This window comes from Schistocerca nitens, chromosome 2, assembly GCF_023898315.1.
Source record: "Schistocerca nitens isolate TAMUIC-IGC-003100 chromosome 2, iqSchNite1.1, whole genome shotgun sequence".
NCBI classification, from domain to species: domain Eukaryota; kingdom Metazoa; phylum Arthropoda; class Insecta; order Orthoptera; family Acrididae; genus Schistocerca; species Schistocerca nitens.
This window is the reverse complement of record NC_064615.1, coordinates 721,646,176-721,667,266: the sequence shown is the minus strand read 5'-3', so window position 1 is coordinate 721,667,266 and position 21,091 is coordinate 721,646,176. Positions and strand designations below refer to the sequence as shown.

Here is a 21,091-nt window from a genome sequence, read left to right as displayed (position 1 = left end):
GAACACTGAACCAATGCTCGGTACATTCCTGATACATTTGTATTTTGTTTACTTAGCTGACTCATCTTCGATTACTTTATTCTTAGAGATAGTATGAGTATATTTGATTAGTAGTTGTCTTGGCTCTGAGCACTGTGGGACTCAACTGCTGTGGTTATCAGTCCCATAGAACTTAGAACTACTTATACCTAACTAACCTAAGGACATCACACACATCCATGCCCGAGGCAGGATTCGAACCTGCGACCGTAGCAGTCGCACAGTTCCGGACTGCGCGCCTAGAACCGCGAGACCACCGCGGCCGGCAGTAGTTGTCTTCTCAGCTTCTCTGTACATGTGAGTAACTTGTGGTAATGGTACAGTTCTGAGTGTTCGAAACACACTACGATAAGTTGACTACTAAATCCACTTATTGGTCCTCTGCTGCTGTGTCAGTTCCACATCTGCAATTATGTACTTACTTCATCGAAGTGTATTTATGCTGAGCTATAAATAATGTTTCACGTCTGCCATTATGTTACTCAATTATGTTGCTAGTGGTTGTACTTATTTAACACTCACTCTGTTAACATTTAACGCATAGGACAGCACATTTATTTCATATCTATAGTGTATTGCAGCTGATCAGTTTGCTCACGTGGCAACCCATTTCCACTCGATCGGACGCTGAAACCACAGGTAGTCTCTCTCGACCTACCACTAAAGTGCATTAAGTAATTATGGACGAGCGTAATGCTAAATTCCTTAAACCTATAGGACACCATGAGCTGCTCTGTCTCATCTAACATAAGGGTACCTATGGTCGCATTCACGCCTCCAACTCATAACCTCAATATGTGTAGGTGGGTCTGGTCACACACTACACCAAATAACGGCCAGCCCCAACCTTATAAATACTTCAAGGACGTGTCCTTCACGTCTCAACCACAAACACTGTTCAATTCTATTACACTGCCATTCCTTGCTACACAACGTGAGTTCATTTTTACAACTTATCTGCATATTTTTCATAACAACAAGCAATCTCTTTTACTATTAATTAGTTAGCTCTACAGCATATAATAGGTTTCACTGCCACTTCAGATATTGCTTGTACACGAATTTGTATATCTTTTAAATTACTGTTGGTGGACCATTTCCAATAAAACAACAACTTTGTACTTACAATATTACCAGGGTTCTATACATACTTGTTACTCAAATACCTTTGTATCTTAATTACTTCATACTTCTCTATTGTTTATGTCACTGTTAGGTTTGTCACATTAGGTATTTTCTTCACTAATCGGTGGATAGAATGGTTACGGAACTCATGGCTTGATAGCCATGACGGGAAATATTTGTATTGCAAAGAAGGAGCCGAAATTTTGGTGGATAGGAAAGATGAAGATTGAGCGAGACCTGAAAAGGAAAGAATATCTCACACAGCTGGGACTGCACAGCTGCCACACTGTGTAGAGGTTACAGAACAACCTCCTCCCTACAGAATTCATTCACTACCTATGAACTTCTTTAGGTCGATCACTTTCCTGAGACCTAATATCTTTTTACTCTTAGGGTACTCTAGCCTGTATGCATTGGCATGTGGTTTTCCTATGATCCTGAAAGATCCTTGGTATTTACTAAGATTAACACCTTCGTCCCAATATCTCCTATTTTTCAGAACTCGTATAGGCAGCTCCCAAGTTTCATCATTAGTTACTACATGTTTATCAATAAAAGGTACCGTAATTACTCCGGTTATCGGCAAGACAATTTTTAACTGGCTTCTTTCAAAGTCAACAACACTGATATTTCGACAAGAAATCTATGCCAATTAAAACCTCAATACTGAGATTATTTAAAATTAAGCATGGATGATCAATTAAATTACCATTAATGTTAAAGGGCAGCAAAGCTTCTTGTTTTACCGTTTTCGACACCTTGCCAGTAGCACCAATTATTCTTAGTCCTGATACCCTCATTACTGTAAGCTTGTCTTTACCAGGTAATGCATCAAAGAAGGACTGAGATATCGCACTCACCTCACTTCCACTGTCTAAGAGACAACGTACATTGATACCCAACATATTCACTATTATTATAGGGTGGCTTATTCTAGTTTGTACAGGTGCTTCCTCAAACTCATCCAATAGTTCCTTTTGGATTTGTCTCCAACTAAAGTGATCGACATCTGTCTTCATTACATTTAGGTCAAAGTGTGTAGGGGTTTCCTGAATTACATTTTCAGCTGCCTTTTCCAGTCGGTCTATTAATTTCAAATCGAAACACCGCACGACTTCATTACATTTAGTTTGCTGAACATGACCCAAATTACTGTAGTATGAGCGATGCTGCGCTTCCAGACCGGGCATAACACTAGTTACAGCTAAACCACTTTCACTATTATCGTCGGGTTCCTTCTCAAGTGACAACTGGTCACAGCTACTGGGTTCATCCAGCCCCAACAGGCTATCCTCTACATTCTCACTTACCTCCTATCCTAAATCTATTAGTACAGTATCAACGTCATGCACAGGCACTTTAGATAAGAGCACATCCTCCTCATCGTAAATATAAGCATGAATTTCTTCTGCTTCTTCACCTGACAATTCAGTATTTTGTAGCTCTTCCCTACCGTTACACTGCTGCGCCTTCTCTTTCTCTTCCCACTTAGAAAGCGTCTCTAACACAGTATCTATCAAATAATGTGAGTGATCTAATATTTCTGCTGTATCCTTAGATGTTACCGACCCCTCATCCACATGTTCAGTCTGAGTATTCTCATCTGTCTTACCAATTACTGTAATTACTGGCTTAGGAAAAGTAACCGCCTGGTGAGCGCCAGTGTCCTCATAGACGGGAACTAGTTTTCCTGCCTCGGCCTACTACTTTTTTTTTTATTGATTGGCGACTCCATGTTGTCTTGTGCACTACGACCAGATAACAGGTATACTTGAAAAAAGAGACAGCATTGGTCGTATATTTTTTACTATTGCAAAATCGATTTTCTGTCACTGAGTGACCGTCTTCAGTGCTAGAAGTTAAAATTTTTTTCGCATTACGATCAGAGAGTACAACATAGAAAATCACAATTACATCTGCATATGAACATAACACTTGTTAGAAACAAACCTATATTGTATAACTTAAATTGGGATGCACTGTTGTCACTAAGCTTACGGCAATCACATAGACTGAGGTCGCTGTTTACCTGCACTTGTTCAGCAGACCTCGGTGTGACGGGGCTTGACACGCCCTCTATGTGACATGTGTCACGTGAAGACATAGTATTATTGGTTTTGCGAATTATTGACACTAAATAACTCTTGTACTTTTGTGAATGGTGTAGTAATTCAAATTTAAAATGTATGTACAACACATAGCAGACGCAGGAGAATATCTAAAATACATTGGCATATTGTTTTTTATAAACTATAAAACATAAAATAGATCGATGATAAGTTGATAGAGTGCAGAACATACAAAAAGCAAAAGATAATGCCAAAGAATAATAAATGAACAACATAAAAAGAGGCGCAACACAGGTCTTTCTTAAAAACGTAACACCCACCATCTGGCGTGGGAAGTCAAAAGTACAACGTTCGTAATTTATGTAACAAACGTTAATACCAAGGAGTCAATATATAAAAAATAATAACGTTAATACCAAGGAGTCAAATATATAAAAAAATAATCACAGTACGAAACTGCCGTTACTTAATAATTAAAATGCCGTGCAAATGTAAGGTGCGAACAAGTAGTATACATCAATCATCGAGAAACCATCATGAGGAAGGACAAGTAATAGTGTCACTTATACCAAAATGTACATCGTACTTTAGAGAAATAAAACATAGACTATGCACGATATCCAGCACTTATTCAAATAGCAAAAGAATTGTTAACATACATTAAAAATAATTACGTAAAGTGATAACCGGTTTGTATTACTTTGTGTCAACGCCTACGAGATGTCCACTGTTGTAAAATTATGTTCAGTAGGCGTCCATAAGTTCTGTAAATTACAGAACAAAAAAGAAAGAAGCATCTTTTAAAAAACCGAAATTAGTAATGTTATTAAAACAAACTGAAAACATGTGTGTCAATGTGTTGAGATAGTTGAAATAGCGGCCATTATACGTGTTCTCGTAGCGACTATGACTGAGGCGTTGTATATAAGGGATAACAAGCAGCTGACTATGAATTGCAAATTGTGATAAATGACCACAAGTTGACTTTATTTCATAGTAAACCGGAGAAGCATTCCCAAAAATGTGTGCTCCTCGATATCGTTTGCTCGTTAAGCAGCGTGATATCTGGAGCTTTATTATGACAAAAGATCTCCATCTCTTCCATAAGGTCGAGAAGGCGACCTTTTTTACCCTTGTGCAACAATTTCAATTGCGATGTCAAATCTGGAGTTGTATGACCAGTTGCTACCAGATGGGCTGCGAAATTCGATTTTTCAGCAATATCTTTCCTCTCAAGTGCAACGTGCTCACGGAACCTTGTTTCTAATTTTCGTCCTGTTTGCCCTATGTAACCTGCATTACACGTGGCACACATAAGTTTGTAAACACCTGATTCATGTAAGACTTTGCGTTCATGAATGTTATTCCTTAAAAGCACGCCCAGTCTGTTCGCCGTCAAGAAACCTACATTAATATTTCTCTTCTTGAATACACTGGCAATTTTATTGCTAATGGGACCATAGAAAGGCAATGTGATAAATTTTTGATTTTTAGTTTCGCTTGTCTCATTCCGCCTTAAATTGTCTTTACTATATTTTTTGGATGTCATCTCATAAATGTTCATGACATATTTCAACGGGTAATTATTATTTCTTGCAATTAGTTTAACTATGTTTAACTCTTTCTCATGGATTTCCTTAGATAATGGTAATCGGAACATACGATGAAATGCAAAGTGGAAAAACGCTTTTTTGTGTTGGTCTGGGTGTTGTGAACGATAATCTAAGATGATATCTGTAAATATTGATTTTCTGTAAATGTCAAATGTATGTTTTCCATTTTCCCTTCCAATGGTTAGGTCTAAAAAATTAATGACTCCATTCTGTTCTTTTTCAACTGTGAAAGCAATTTTGGTGTGTAAGCTATTAAATGTACGGACGACTTCGTCAATATCAGATTGACTACCATTAATAAGCAATAGCGTGTCGTCTACATATCTATAGTAGTATACGATCTTTTTAGCTACTGTTGGAAAATCTTTTAGTAATTTCAATTCAAGATAGTTAATAAAGATATCTGCCATAATCCCTGATACAGAGTTTCCCATGCTGAGTACGTCTTTTTGGACATAAACTTTATCGTTAAATGTGAAGTAGTTATATTTTAAGCAGAATGATAATAATTCTATGAACTCGTTTATTTCCACGCTGGACATATTACTGTGATGCATCATATGTGGGGCGGTGGGTGGTATTATTTTTATTAAATGTGTTCGTATTATTTATTTACTGCTGTTGTTTGCCATTCTCAACACTGGCTCTCTAACTACAATATTGGCAACCAGAAAGTGATTAGCAAAACCTGAAGCCTGTAATTAGAATTCTTAGTGCCCACTTCATCTGAGAAATACATTTATAGCTACTGCTTATAGCTCTGAGGAATTAGGATATTGTCTGGGATTCATAATCAAAAACGATTCTCTTTAAAATGTTCACTATATTCTGAAAGTCACAGACCAAAAAGAATCCACACAATCCAACTACCAGAGCAGTTCAGAGTCTAATGCGCTGATGCAACTGTAACTGTTCAAATTAAATGTTTATGTGAATGCTCGCCATAATTTGATGATAATGTTCATCAAACGCCACGCTAAATAATGGTAGAATGTCTGTCCCGCGGCGGCACATGAAAATACGACATACGCAAACTGAAGATAGATCATTAAAGTCATCTCAGAATTAACACTTCACTTGAAAATGATTTCACGGTTACGCATATCCCGAGTAACTTATTACAGCATCCGAGGCTGTTTATAGCAATGATACCAACACGACGCGACTCCCGGCACAGGTGGTGCGCTAATCAGCGTCTGGAGAGAACTGGCATTCTTATACATAAAGCCGCGGTGCGGACAGCTAAGGGAATGCCTGATCAAATCCGCTCTCCCGACTAGCCGCTGGGCTAGTAATGCACCACTTTAAGTTATTGAATAAATCATTGCTTCCTTTGCTGATGGTTGATGAAACTCTCAATTTAAATGTGCAATCAGCACACAGGTAAGTAATCATAATAAAAGTCTGACGTGGCTAAGTCAAATATTTTGGGCGAGAGAATTAATTTAATTACACTACATGCAGTAGACGAGCTCTGAACTTGCCATTTGGAGATACGCTATCGCTATAGTTTTATAGTTATTCAGTTGAAACTTCTCACATCTTTATGATTATAGCGGATCTCCCTTCTACTTAAATTTAAACATCCTAGCCTTATTTATTCGCCTACTTAATCTATCTTGCTTCCTTAATTTCTAAGACAAAAACCAGAAAATCATGAAATTCAACTAAAATTATAACTTGTGAGATCCAGAATACTGTTTCTACTAAATTGTTATGAAAAAGGAATCTAAATATAATTTTTTAAGTTTCTATCTCTTCTCTGTTGCGCCAATGATTTTTACAGAAAAACATCCAAATTTCGTAAATGGTTAAAGTTATTGAACTGATATTCAACACATATTGATTTAGTATTACTCCTGACATGCTAGAAACGTTTCAGGTTATTTACTTGATTTTTAAAGTATTGCGCAACATTTATGACGTCAGAGCTAGTAGCAGCGGACTGGCTGGCACACAATGGAAAGACTGATGTGAATTTTATACGGCGTGAGTAGGCTGCTTCCCTACAAAAGTACAAGTCAGATGCTCTGGAACATGTCCAGGCGTAGTTGTCAGTGAACAGAAAGTGAGAATTCCACCAACACAATAAACCGCAATTATTAATGTTGCAGTTTTCTGGTAATGGTATCGCCTCATATTGTAAACAACTATCACTCGCGAAACCAACGTTTTGGCCCGTTTACAGTAAGTGTAATGACCCAGAAGAAGGCCACTGTGATCGAGTCCGAAACGTTGGTTTCATCAGTGACAGTTGTTTTCAATATGGCGCGGTACCATAACCAAAAATCTTTCGTGTCACCCTATTGCTTGCGGAAACCAACAAAATTAAACCGGTACAAGTCGGTAGGACGTCGACGGCGGAGGTGCCGGATCGTAGGGTGAGGCTATGAAGTGAACAAACACATGGATCTGCCGGAGCTTCACTGCCTTCCTCTTACGCCACCTCGGACACCACAGGTTCGCGCCAGGTGGGCCTACTTGGAGTCAGGCTGTGTCTGCAGCACAGACCGCCGCTCTTACTGTCGACTGTGGTGTTGCGAGGCGCACCGATTCGTCGGGTCACTCTCGCAGTCGCTGACGAATGAATACATTAGTGTCGAATTCTGCGCGCTGCAAGGGTACTGAACGGAAGGGAAGTAATAACTTGATGTGGATGTAGTGAATTTTTGTGCTTTTTTCTGACTTGTCAGTGCAGGAGACTCGTAGAACATTCAAAAAACCGTTTACGAGAATGCCTGGCTTGTGCTGGAGTACTCTGGAAGCAGTCACAGCTGTGCAGTCAGTGGCCGAACGCCGAAGCGGAAACTCGGCACTGGGCGCTGCTAACACTGCAGAGGCCCTCTTGTAGGGCAAGGTCTAACGTTTATTCCCTACAAGTAAACCCCCGATTTTTAAAGCATCGAACTCGCATGTATAAAACAGCTTCAAACGTTTGATAAACTTACAGATCTGTTAATGTTCTAATTTGCCTTTAAGGATGAAAGGGAGATAAAATTATGGCTGGAGTTCACGGGAAGTAGCCAAGTGCTCTCATTATGAAACACTGTATGAACCTAAACTGGGTAATTTATGCTTCATTTTTAGCAGAAGTTAGTTTTTCACGCATCTCAACGCTTATGACGTCATATCTCCTGAAATATGTGTCACACACTGATATAATTTTACAAGAACATTCAGTGGTATATGTGGATCCTGTATGAAAACTGTGTTGCGAATACAGTTAGTAGTAAGAACTAATAAATTAGAACGTCATGCCCTATGCTGAACTTCGAGTGCGTGAACAGCGAATATATTGTAAAAGATAAACATTTTCCCTTCCTTCATTTTGGACTGGGTGAGAGAAAAAGTTTCCCAACGGTTTGAAATTATGAGCAAAGGTTGTTGAAAGTCGCTAAGTGCTCTCGTTCTTACTCTATTTGTGCGTCGTCAGTTACGCTGCCTCAAAACAAACACACAGTTTCTGACTGTAATACCTGTCTCATTGTGTTAAAGTTTTTAAATAAGATTGTACCTCTTAATGAGTAAATTATGACAGGATTTTAATTTTTTAAATTCGGTCAGTTATTACCCGAAATTGTGAAAATCGAATTTTTGTTCTCTCTACTCTCAAACTGGTACCGTGGATACGATACCGGGTTCTGGGTTACCGAATAGTGTTTTAGTAATCTAGGTACTACTGAGGTACTCAACCTTTTCCAAACTATGTGTGTTGGCCTCAACGCTTACTCAGATGTAAAATCTGTCTAATAACTATCTAGTTAAAACGCCTTGCAAAGATAGACCAGTAGGGCACTTTGAGCAGGAATGCTCTCAGGTCCAGGTATTAGTAGCCACAAGGGTGGTGCTCGTTGCTGCTCTTAGTAGTGGGGTTAGGGACCAGTTTCCTAACAAAATTCCAAACAAGATCGCTTTTCTTGGGGGTGGTTTGAATTTTCCATGATAGAAGTACAGAGTTTACAAAAAGGAATATCCGATTTCACAAGACAAGCTTCTACATGAGTAAGGCCAGAAACTTAGCGTAGATTAAAACTTAGTCCTCAAAACTAAAATTTACGTTGACAGCAGTTCTACGTTGCTGATACACGTGGCTTCTGGGGCAGCTAGTGCACTCGGTCGGCTTCTCGTTCATTACTAAGTGTACGTTTAGTTGAGATACCCACAACAGAGCAACAAAATGCGTTTTGCGTTCTCCGTTTCGACGTATGCACTTCACTTACAATATATTGCTGCGTAATTTACGTCGAGAGTTGGACACTGAACCTCCTACAGCTCAAAGAATTTGAGGACGACGTATGCAGACCGAAGGCATGCTTGTTTATCAAAGGGGAAAGCCACAATTCTTAACAATATGCCCATTTAAGACGTAGAGCGCCTTCAACAGTGTTGTGCTCGCAATCCACAGAAGTCACTCGTTGTGCCAATTGAGATAGCCATTCCTTGTATGTGAATCTGGCTTGTTTTGTTGAGATGTTCGTGTTTTACACCATACACAATACAAATGAGGCGATGAGAACCACAAGCGTCTGAAACACACCTGTCGTCGATTCTGAGATTGTAGCGTGTATGCATAATCCTGACATCTACGGATGTTATGGCGAATCAGCTTTGACTAAGCTGTTGGCCCACATTGTGTATATGAACATTTACGAAAATCTGTCTCATCGACTTCTCCGATATTCACTTCCATCTGAGTCCAAAGCATAATGTTGCTCTGCACTGTTCAATTGTTATCTAGCGTTGTCAACATAATTTACTATCTGCATCCTGTACTTACCCGCATCACTTCGAAATCAGAGGTAAATCAGCAGCTTCAGCTGAACCTGAAGCCACAGAATGTCTTTAGTGAAAATGTTGGTAATGAGTATCATGAAGTGATGGAATAGGTCATAATTCTATGTACGTTGCATTTAGCATCTGTTCTTTATCTTCTGATTCCAAAAAAAATGGTTCAAATGGCTCTGAGCACTATGGGACTCAACTGCTGAGGTCATTAGTCCCCTAGAACTTAGACCTAATTAAACCTAACTAACCTAAGGACATCACAAACATCCATGCCCGAGGCAGGATTCGAACCTGCGACCGTAGCGGTCTTGCGGTTCCAGACTGCAGCGCCTTTAACCGCACGGCCACTTCGGCCGGCCTTCTGATTCCAGTTTCCCATTATTTACAACAGTCAAAACACTCTATTGTCACTAGCTTGTATACTGAAATACTGAGAATTAACATTAACAATACTGCCGAGGTGGCGCAGTGGTTAGCACACTGGACTTGCATACGGGAGGTTCAAACTCGCGTCCGGCCATCGTGATTTAGGTTTTCCGTGATTTCTCTAAATCACTTCCGGCAAATGCGGTATGGTTATTTTGAAAGAACACGGCCGACTTCCTTCCCCATTCTTCCCTAATCCAATGGGACCGATGACCTCGCTGTTTGGCACCCGCCCCAAATCAGCCAACCAACCACCCATTAATAATAAATATAATCCTAAATATTAATTAATATTTCATGGCATAAAGTGAGTATATAATTTTTTCGTAGAAAATGTAGGATGTTGAGGCCTGGTTAGAAAATAACTCAGGCCTTCGAGAATGATAATTTGTCTTCAAATCTGATTTTCTCAAACGTCTATTTTTCTCAAAACTTTTTGTCTGTGCTTTTCGCCCTTCTGGTTCTCAGTGCCTCAGTTGATGAATGCCCTTCATGATGCTGATAAATACAACGTGCAGAGTTTTGTGAATTCATTCTGGGCGTGGAATATCCCAAGGTTGTAAGCGCAGGCATGTATAAGACATATCAACGTAAAGTTGGATGTTTCTTTTGCAAATAAATAGCATTTTAGTTCTATAAGAACGTTAAAATTAATTCCAAGTGTCTATCTTTACTTATGCAGAAGATATAGTCTTGTGAAATTGAATGAGTCTTTGTGGAACAGCCTGTAGATTGAAACAGGGGAGCAGAGGAAGAAGGATGCCCTGAACGACGCAGTGCTCTGACTGGCGGTTAAAATTCTGGCCTGTCAAGTGTGCCAAGAGACATTAGCGTAGGAGCTATAGCTGACTGACAGAACCTTTTGTCTCCAAATTTAGTCTGTATGCAGAATGCGAATTTCAAGTTTCAAGTTTTACGTGACAGTATAAATTTAGACTATTGCATGGCTGATCTGCAGTCCACAGAGATGTGTAGAGTTGATGCTGTAAAATTTAATCAAAGTAAACACTCTATTCTTCGAGTGCTTGTTTCACATTAGATTTATTAAGTCACTTCTGATTTTCGAAGAGAATTGTCGACGAGGCAATGTTAAATAGCACAAACAAAATACATTCTTCGTAGACGACGTGTAAGCTCTGTAGGCTTCTAAAAGGACACTACGAATGTATCTATGGCTTAGGTAAATTGCACAATACACAATAGACCAATGAATTCTGTTTCGCTTAAGTGTAAATGAAATGTTAATCTTATCAGAGAACTGACAGCGACAACTGTCAGTGACTGGTGACGTATACAACAGTGAGATCCAGTAAACATTTCTATACTTTACTATCCGTCAGAAAAACTACTCTACAGAGAGAGCAACACCACTGACCGGCAGTGATAAGACCGTATACGGATCAGTGGTACACGACAGAACGACTAGTTTTTTTTTTTTTTTTAATTAGCATTCTGTCGCCTTGGATTGATGCTGTCATCCATGTCTTCGTATTTTCTGGCAACTTTTAATGTTCACATAGCTACTACAATCAGCAACTTTGAAAAAAAAATATTTATTTCGTACATACTCTAATTTTTGTTTACCCCTACAAATTCTACTTATTCCAGCAGCAATTTAAACTATTCATGGATGCATTACATGTTCCACTACCATGTCCAGCACTCTGTGAAATATTTATAATTTTTTCTTGTCTTCTTCCTGGAACCTAATCATTACGTACTTAGGTTTCCATTTAATTTTCTTCATCCTTCCGTAATTATACATTTCAGATGATTATAATTTCTTCTCCTCGACTTTTTCTGTGATCCACGTTTCTCTTGGAAACAATGTTATATTGTAAACATGCAACTGCAGGAAGTGTTTCACAATTCTGTGCTAATCTGCTTCCGATGTCTGCCTCACTTTGTCCAAGCTCTGTGAGTTTAGATTCGTGGGATACTTTTTCCTCTACTGCTGTCTCCCATGAATTAATGTTCAGTCTGTCACTATTTTGCTTTCTGCTTCCTCACTTATTAACCATTATCTCAAGTTGTGTTAATATCAAGCAGTGCATTCTATTCAACGTTTATTCTATGTATTTACTACAGTCGATCATAAGTAACAGTAGACGTGGTCCTGATCTTATCGCGCACAATATTTCTGTGGAATCTATTGCAAGCGTCGTCACTAATGCCGTAATATCTACTAAGCTTAGTCAGCATAATTCGTAATGTTCTTCAAACGTGTGTACAATCGGAGGTCCTTGGTTTCGTGAAGAAACTAAGTCCTTGAGAACTGATGTGTACAGAACATCTTAGGACTGTGGCTGTAATTCTAGTAAATATCAACGAAATCAGTCCAAGAAATCAGAATGCCCCGACACTGGACCTCTGTGTGTAGTAACATGGGTTACTGTGACACGTAATTAATACTCCATACTTAAAGTTACTCGGTTTCACAGATGCTTATTGAATTTGACAGAGGCGTTAATTTAAGCAGGCAGTCGTACCCTTCCCATCCTGAAATTCTAATTCCACTCGCGTGTGGGTTCGCCTAGTGAGATAGGCTACCCGCAGAGCCACTTTCTGATTCCGTTGCAGGCTCGATATGCATGCGTAACATCCTACTGTTTTAATTGAAGCTTAGTCTGCCTGTAAAAGTGGCAGAAACGCTGTTAAAATGTTGCTCCTAAAACCGTAGATAAATACCTGGGATTACAAATAACTCGCGCGCCAGGAAAGCGGTAATTTCAAAATGCAGAACCATTGCAAACCGGAGAAACAGGCGGCAAATAAAGCACGCAAATAACAATACCGAAGCATTTATACACCACGACAGCTGTGTAACACTACTTTGTTACGTAATTATATCAAATTTCTTGACATTTGCCATAGAACGGGTCCTGCTCTTTCTTACGCGCATGTCGCAATAATTTAGTGTCTACGATAACAGGCAGGAGATGGAAAGTCCTTTCACTCAGTCATCTCAATGGAACCACAAAACACCGTGTAACCTCTGTCCACCAAATACTTAGGGGCTAACCGAGGCTGCGCAGCCTGGATGAGTGGAGTTCAAACTACGAGCCCCCTAACCTATTTTAGATTCTCGTGACGTTCCTCACTTCAGGGAGAGTACAGGAATGATTCCTTTGATCTTCCTCGCCAATTGTCGGCCTACTCAACTATCACTACGTTTAAAAACGAGCAGCCAACGAGACGGTGACTTCTGCCTTTCCTTTAATTTTTCTGCCCCTTTAAATTGCGGCACGATGGACTTCGCGTTGTGAACGTTCCCACATACAAACTGAATATTTGTAAGTCGACACGCCATAATTCGATGGGGTTCAGACAAATAAAAGTAGGAAAGGTTCGAAGGAACTTAATGTTGATGGAGAACAACCGCGTACTGGCTCAATAGCAAATGTATTTTGACTAGTTGAAAGACAATATTATTCCGATAATCGTACTGGGTCAGTAAACATTGTAGAGACGCCAGAACGGCTTCGGCGACCACATTTCGCGTGGTTTATTAGATTGTAACATAGTTTAAAAAATGGTTCAAATGGCTCTGAGCACTATGGGACTTAACAGCTGAAGTCATCAGTCCTGTAGAACTTAGAACTACTTAAACCTAACTAACCTACGGACATCACACACATCCACGCCCGAGGCAGGATTCGAACCTGCGACCGTAGCAGTACCGCGGTTCCAGACTGAAGCGCCTAGAACCGCTGGACCACACCGGTCAGCTTGTAGCAAAGTCGTATTGTCTGCCTGCGGTGGTCTGAATGGTTCATCCGAAGAATTGGCCAATACGTCTGGACTGTCACACCTCGTGAACAGCGGTTGTAGACTGCTTGGTGATCGTTCCACGAAACGTGTCTAATTACCCGGCCAGTCTGTAAACTGGGACAATCATTAATACGATCGCGAGTCAATACAAAGCTCGCAGAAAGTGTCATCAGTGACACGAGCTCTAGCCTGAAATTTATTTTTCTTTTCGAAACACTACGCCTGTAAACACTTATTCTATCACATGACAAGGTCTTGAAAGCCTAAAGAAAATAATTTTTATGCCAGTTGTCGCATCCAACAACTAATCTCTCAGTCTACAAAATCTCTCTCTCTTTCTCTCTCTCTCTCTCTCTCTCTCTCTCTTTCTCTCTCTCCTAGAGTCATCAGTCTTCTGACATGTTTTATGCTGCCCGCCACGACTGCCTCTCCCGTGGCAATCTCTTCGTCTCAGAACAACATTTGCGCCATACGTCTTTATTATTATTTGTTGCATATATTCCTATCTCTATCTTCCCCTACAGTTTTACCCCTAGTATGCCTGCATACTAGTAGCCAGGACAGGATAGACACCAGACAACGAGAGGACACACCACACAGTGAGGCCACATCACCATCGCATCGTCAGTAACAGGAGGAATGACTGTAATAAGTCTAGACTCCTACACCTCGGGCCAAGGAGGCCCGTCTGTAAAGCGTAAGCGTAAGCGTAAACCCGCCACAGCCTCCTCTAGCACCGTGTAACCTATTTCATGATATCTTAAAGCATGCACTGACATCTTATCCCTTCTTCTTGTCATCATTTTACACATTTTTTTTTCCTCGTCGATTCTCCATACCTCTTCATTTATTACCTTGTCAGTCGTTCTTCTATAACACCGCATCTAAATCGCTTCGATTCCCTTCTTTTCCGGTTTTCGCACAGTCCATGATCCATTTCTGTACAAAGATGCGTTCCAGGAGTGCATTCTTAGTAATATCTTCCTAAAATTAAGGCGTTTGTTTGATATCAGCAGACTTCTTTTGGTCAGGAATGCTCTCTTTGCGTTTGCTAGTCTACTTTTTTGCCCTTCTTGCTTCGTCCGTCTTACGCCTGAGAATGTACGTCTGCAGCACGTAATTGTATGGAAATGAGTCTTGGACTGAGAAAAAACCGGAAAAGAAGAGAGTCGAAATGATTTAGATGTGGAGAACACTGACAAGAAGAAGTAGCTGTGGTGGATAAAACTGTGGGTGAAGACAGAGACTGGAATACATTCAGAAAATAACCGAGGATGTCGTATGTGAGAGCTACTCTGAGCTGAAGAAGTTGGCACAGGAGAAGAATTCGTGGCAGGCCGCATCAAATCAACAAACCAATCAGAAGACTGATGAGTTAAAAATAAAGTAAAATAACATAAAATAAAATAATGAGCATGTACACTTATTTTTTTTCTACTACAGCAGTCGAACCGAGCGAGTCGGCGCAGAGGTAAGGCACTGGACTCGCATCTGGGAGATCGGCGGTTCAAGACATCCAAATTTAAATTCCGGTGGTTTCGCAAAATCGCTTCAAGTGAATTCCGAGAAGTTCTAATTTCCGTCCGCACTCTTTCGCATTCCCCGCCAGTTCACTAATGACCGCATCGTAGACGGGACGTTGACTCCTGATCCTCCTCCTTTACAGCTCCCGACAGCGATCTGTACCCTCGAGAGAATGCTCCACGAAAACGCCCTCGAAAGGTGTCAGAATATTTTGAGGAATACTCAGCATACATTAGTGCAGTTGGTTGGCCCAAATGCTGTCTAACTTCAGAACTATTGAACACACCTGTCCGCTGACTCTCGGGAGTGATGTTTGAGCCTAAGGCCCAGATTCGACCAATTTCCGTGAGTGGTAGGCAACGGTTGATCGGCCATGGATCGCGTTGGCTCGCCAATGCTTTCAGTGACTCGCAGAACGTCCCCGTCGCCGTCAGACTGAAATGTGACACCACACAGTACCAGCTACGTGCTTCTTACTCAATAATTCATGAATGCACATTAGTGTAAGCAAATAAGTGTACGTTAAGACATGTGGGCCGAAAGTCTGTAATCCAGCAGTAATTGAGGATGCAACGTTACGTAAGACATAAGAAGAATTTTAAAAAAATGCAAACTGTGTATGCTGTTCCCTGAATCTAGTCATATGAAGTAAACGGTACATTATAATACATATCATAGATGAAAGTGAGCACAAACGAAAGCAGTTCGCACACTCCAAAGAAGTATGGAGATTCATTTGTTTTTGTCTAAAGGAGAAAGACTAAACTCCACCTGATTAACGTGTTTTACATTTTATACCAGCAGCAAACGGAGTGAATGGAGGATCACCTTGTATTCTACCCAAGAAAAGAATACCAAAAAAATTGTCTTTGTAGTGCAAGTTGAGAACCCACATTGTGTTACCTCCATTGGTACCATTCAAAATAGTTTTTGGTGTTCATTCAAGCATCATTGTTACATAACATGAAACTACGTAAGATAAAAGGTGAACTGCCAAAGGAGTTATTGATTTTTAAAGAAAATTAGACATTCTGAGAGGGAAACAGTCTTGGTTGCAATGGAGACAATACTTTTGTTGGCATGTTTCGCGCTTCTGGGGTCAGTTGAAAAAGCAGTGCTGACAGAGGACAACACGAACTTCAGTGTGTTTAAGAAACACGCAACGGTCTCCACGGATGTGACGAATGCATATTTTGCAGAACATTAAAATTTTCTGATGATGCCCCAGAAGGGTGAAACGTATCAAGACCGCTTTCCCCTCGAAATATTACCTACGGTTGTTGTTTCAGACAAGCTATGGGGTGGAAAGAATTGTAATTCAGATTTTGATACGTATGTCATTTATATGGTAATTTCCTCAGAATAGGTCTTCAGTGAAATCACTAACGAAAAAGCAGTATCTGTGCTAAAATAACAAGCTCAGACTTTTCGTAAACATTACCTGTTATGTCATAAGTAGATGTATTGATCAGTTGGACCTCCAATTATATGACACTGTATGTGGCAGCAAATGACAAGCAAATTATCTGGGAAGCCTCTGCAGCGTGACGGATTCCTGATAAATTAACAGAAAAATAACAAGAACATCACTTGGAAAAAATACCATTACATTAAAAATTACGGTGTTAGAAAGTAAATCACGCCGCAGCATAAGTTCTATTTTCAGTGTATATGGGAGAAAACTAATGAAAAAATTATATATAGCTTCAGGGAAATATCTCTCGAACATCTGATACGGCCAGTACTGAAGTTATATTTTGATCATTCCTCGAAACATGTAAGCTGACGCACGTTTACATTTATTTTCTCCCTATTGCAGCGACGGACGACGGCACTCCGGAGCAGGTGGTGCTATCTGGAGGCTCAGTGAGTGAACGACCGCTCAAGGCTGGCCGGCTGGTCCTCCGCGTGGAAGTGCCGCAGCTCGCGGCAGCTCGCGAGAGCGCCGCCACCAACACCGCCACTATCAGGCACATCTTCCTCGGTTTCGACACGCACGCCGACAGAGACCTCTGGCGGGAATGGCTGGAACAGGTGAGTTGACTCTACAGTCTCTAGATGGTGTGCACTCCAAGAAAGGTACCTCTAACAATATCAGCGTCTGAACTTGAGTCAGTATTTCCTTTTGAAGTTTTAACTTCATCCATACATAGTCAGCATCTACTTTCTTTGTTCCTGTAACTCAGTTAGGAATCTATGAAAAATTCATTGCTGTCTCTGGATTTCAGTAGTCTGTGGGCACGATTTTCTCAATATCGTCTATCAAAAAGAGCATTCCATGTGATTATATGGTACTAGCGAACACGAAAATGCTTCACAAGCGTTAAATATGTATGGGAATTGAATATACGTCCTAATCTCTTTCTCCCAAATCTCTCTCTCCATCATCTCTTCCCCCCCCCCCCCCCCCAATCCATCTGTCCCTTTTATCCCTCCCCCTGTCAACCACGACTTCCCTCTCTGTAACCTTCACCTTTGTTATTGTTGTTACAAATTCAGGAACCGTAGTAATACTCAACTTTCCTGTGTTTTCTGAAAGCTGACTGCAAGGAGGAAAACGAGGGCGGAACAATTTGCCTACTGGTTTAAAATGCCTGTCTATCATAGCTAAGAAAAGACAATGAGAACGAAAACAAAATGACACATTTTTACAGCAGAGCACACCACAGTATTTTCTTTCTTGCTATTGGTTTTAGCAGAAAAACTGTATATCAAATGATTAAAATACTTACAGCCTATTCCGATCTGAATGTTTTTGAGTAACATGTGAAAACTGAAGTATAGCAGCGTATGTTTTAGACATAAAAGGACATGCATCTCAAGATAATAGGAATAAAAGGGATGTGATTTAAGGGGACAGTAGGATAGCAAAGCCGATTCTGGATGAGATAACGATTTTATTATTCCGCTGCCAGCTTATCCATGAACCACTGTGAATTGATCATCGTCACCCATGAGAGGCCCCCACATCTTAGAAAATTGTGCAAGTTATATTCAAGGTCATCCAGAGGAATGCCTGCCCTACCCAGGCACCTAACACAACTGTACTAGGTCATGACATAACATGATACTTGTCACATGACACAAACTGTGAACCAATATGCGACAACACAGGGTATTTTAGGGAATGAAAAATGATAATAAATGTTCACACTGCTCTTCTAATTGATTTCTTCCGTATCAATACTTGTCTAGCAGCAAAGTTAATCACTGTTGATTTCACCAAAGATCGACATACATCAGCACAAACAAAAATTAAATGAATCAAGAAAAGCACTTTCACAGGTCCTCGTAGTGCGTGGTAGGATTTCAGAGCTAAGACGCTGTCCAGGGGCCAAACAATTCATCCGTCCCCATTCACCCTAGATAAAATCAGTCACAAATTTAATAAATGTCTAGGCAGGAATTTGCGGTGAAATAACGTTCACTTCTCATAACGATTTAATCTTTTCACAGACTGAGATTAATGAAAAAAAAAAGAATATACATTTACGAATAAAATAATTTTTGTCAGTTCTAGAACCTAGGTAAGATTACCAGCATCGCATGTTCGCTTGTTGTTGTGGTCTTAAGTCCTGAGACTGGTTTGATGCAGGTCTCCATGCTACTCTATTCTGTGCAAGCTTCTTATTCTCCCAGTACTTACTGCAACCTACATACTTCTGAATCTGCTTAGCGTATTCATCTCTTGGTCTCCCTCTACGATTTTTACCCTCCACACTGCCCTCCAATGCTAAATTTGTGATCCCTTGATGCGTCAGAACATGTCCTACCAACCGGTCCCTTCTTCTTGTCCAGTTGTGCCACAAACTTCTCCCCAATTCTATTCAATACCTCCTTATTAGTTATGTGATCTACCCATCTAATCTTCAGCATTGTTCTTGTCCAAACTATTTATCGTCCATGTATCACTTCCATACATGGCTACACTCCATACAAATACTTTCAGAAACGACTACCTGACACTTAAATCTATACCCGATGTTAACAAATTTCTCTTCTTCAGAAACGCTTTCCTTGCCATTGCCAGTCTACATTTTATATCCTCTCTACTTCCACCATCATCAGTTATTTTGCTCCCCAAATAGCAAAACTCCTTTACTACTTTAAGTGTCTCATTTCCTAATCTAATTCCCTCAGCATCACCCGACTTAATTCGACTACATTCCATTACCCTCGTTTTGCTTTTGTTGATGTTCATCTAATACCCTCCTTTCAAGACACTGTCCATTCCGTTCAACTGCTCTTCCAAGTCCTTAGCTGTCTCTGACAGAATTACAATGTCATCGGCGAACCTCAAAGTTTTTATTTCTTCTCCATGGATTTTAATACCTACTGCGAATTTTTCTTTTGTTTCCTTTACTGCCTGCTCAATATACAGATTGAATAACATTGCAGAGAGGCTACAACCCTGTCTCACTCCATTCCCACCCGCGGCTTCTCTTTTGTGCCCCTCGACTCTTACAACTGCCATCTGGTTTCTGTACAAATCGTAAATAGTCATTCGCTCCCTGTATTTTACCCCTGCCACCTTCAGAATTTGAAAGAGATAATTCTAGTCAACATTGTCAAAAGCTTTCTCTAAGTCTACAAATGCTAGAATCGTAGGTTTGCCTTTCCTTAATCTTTCTTCTAAGATAAGTCGTAGGGTCAGTATTGCCTCACGTGTTCCAACATTTCTACGGAATCCAAACTGATCTTCCCCGAGGTCGGCTTCTAACAGTTTTTGAATTTGTCTGTAAAGAATTCGCGTTAGTGTTTTGCATTCGTGACTTTTTAAACTGATAGTTCGGTAATTTTCACATCTGTCAACACCTGCTTTCTTTGGGATTGGAATTATTATAGTCTTCTTGGAGTCTGAGGGAATTTCGCCTGTCTCATACATCTTGCTCACCAGATGGTAGAGTTTTGTCATGACTGGCTCTCCCAAGGCCGTCAGTAGTTCTAATGGAATGTTGTCTACTCCCGGGGCCTTGTTTCGACTCAGGTCTTTCAGTGCTCTGTCAAACTCTTCACGCAGTATCGTATCTCCCATTTCATCTTCATCTATATCCTCTTCCATTTCCATAATATTGTCCTCAAGTACATCGCCCTTGTATAGACCCTCTATATACTCCTTCCACCTTTCTGCTTTCCCTTCTTTGCTTAGAACTGGGTTTCCATCTGAGCTCTTGATATTCATACAAGTGGTTCTCTTTTCTCCAAAGGTCTCTTTAATTTTCCTGTAGGCAGTATCTATCTTACCTCTAGTGAGATAAGCCTCTGCATCCTTACATTTGTCTTCTAGCCATCCCTGCTCAGCCATTTTGCACTTCCTGTCGATCTCATTTTTGAAACGTTTGTATTACTTTTTGTCTGCTTCATTTACTGCATTTTTGTATTTTCTCCTTTCATCAATTAAATTCAATATTTCTTCTGTTACCCAAGGATTTCTACCAGTCCTCGTCTCCTCGTCTTTTTACCTACTTGATCCTCTGCTGCCTTCACTACTTCATCCCTCGGAGCTACCCATTCTTCTTCTACTGTATTTCTTTCCCCCATTCCTGTCAATTGTTCCCTGATGCTCTCCCTGAAACTCTGTACAACCTCTGGTTTAGTCAGTTTATCCAGGTCCCATCTCCTTAAATTCCCACCTTTTTGCAGTTTCTCTAGTTTTAATCTACAGTTCATAACCAATAGATTGTGGTCAGAATCCATATCTGCCCCAGGAAATGTCTTACAATTTAAAACCTGGTTCCT

The 21,091-nt window shown here is 40.3% G+C and overlaps 1 protein-coding gene across 1 annotated transcript in view; it reads left to right on the top strand.

The window, feature by feature from the left end:
- The window catches only part of LOC126235283 (protein phosphatase PHLPP-like protein), a 405,833-nt gene that overhangs the window by 7,180 nt on the left and 377,562 nt on the right, over positions 1 to 21,091 (top strand). The window contains exon 2 of the mRNA XM_049944008.1: positions 17,172 to 17,386. Within this exon, the coding sequence (XP_049799965.1) occupies positions 17,172 to 17,386 (215 nt within the window). The remainder of the gene's footprint in view (positions 1 to 17,171; positions 17,387 to 21,091) is intronic.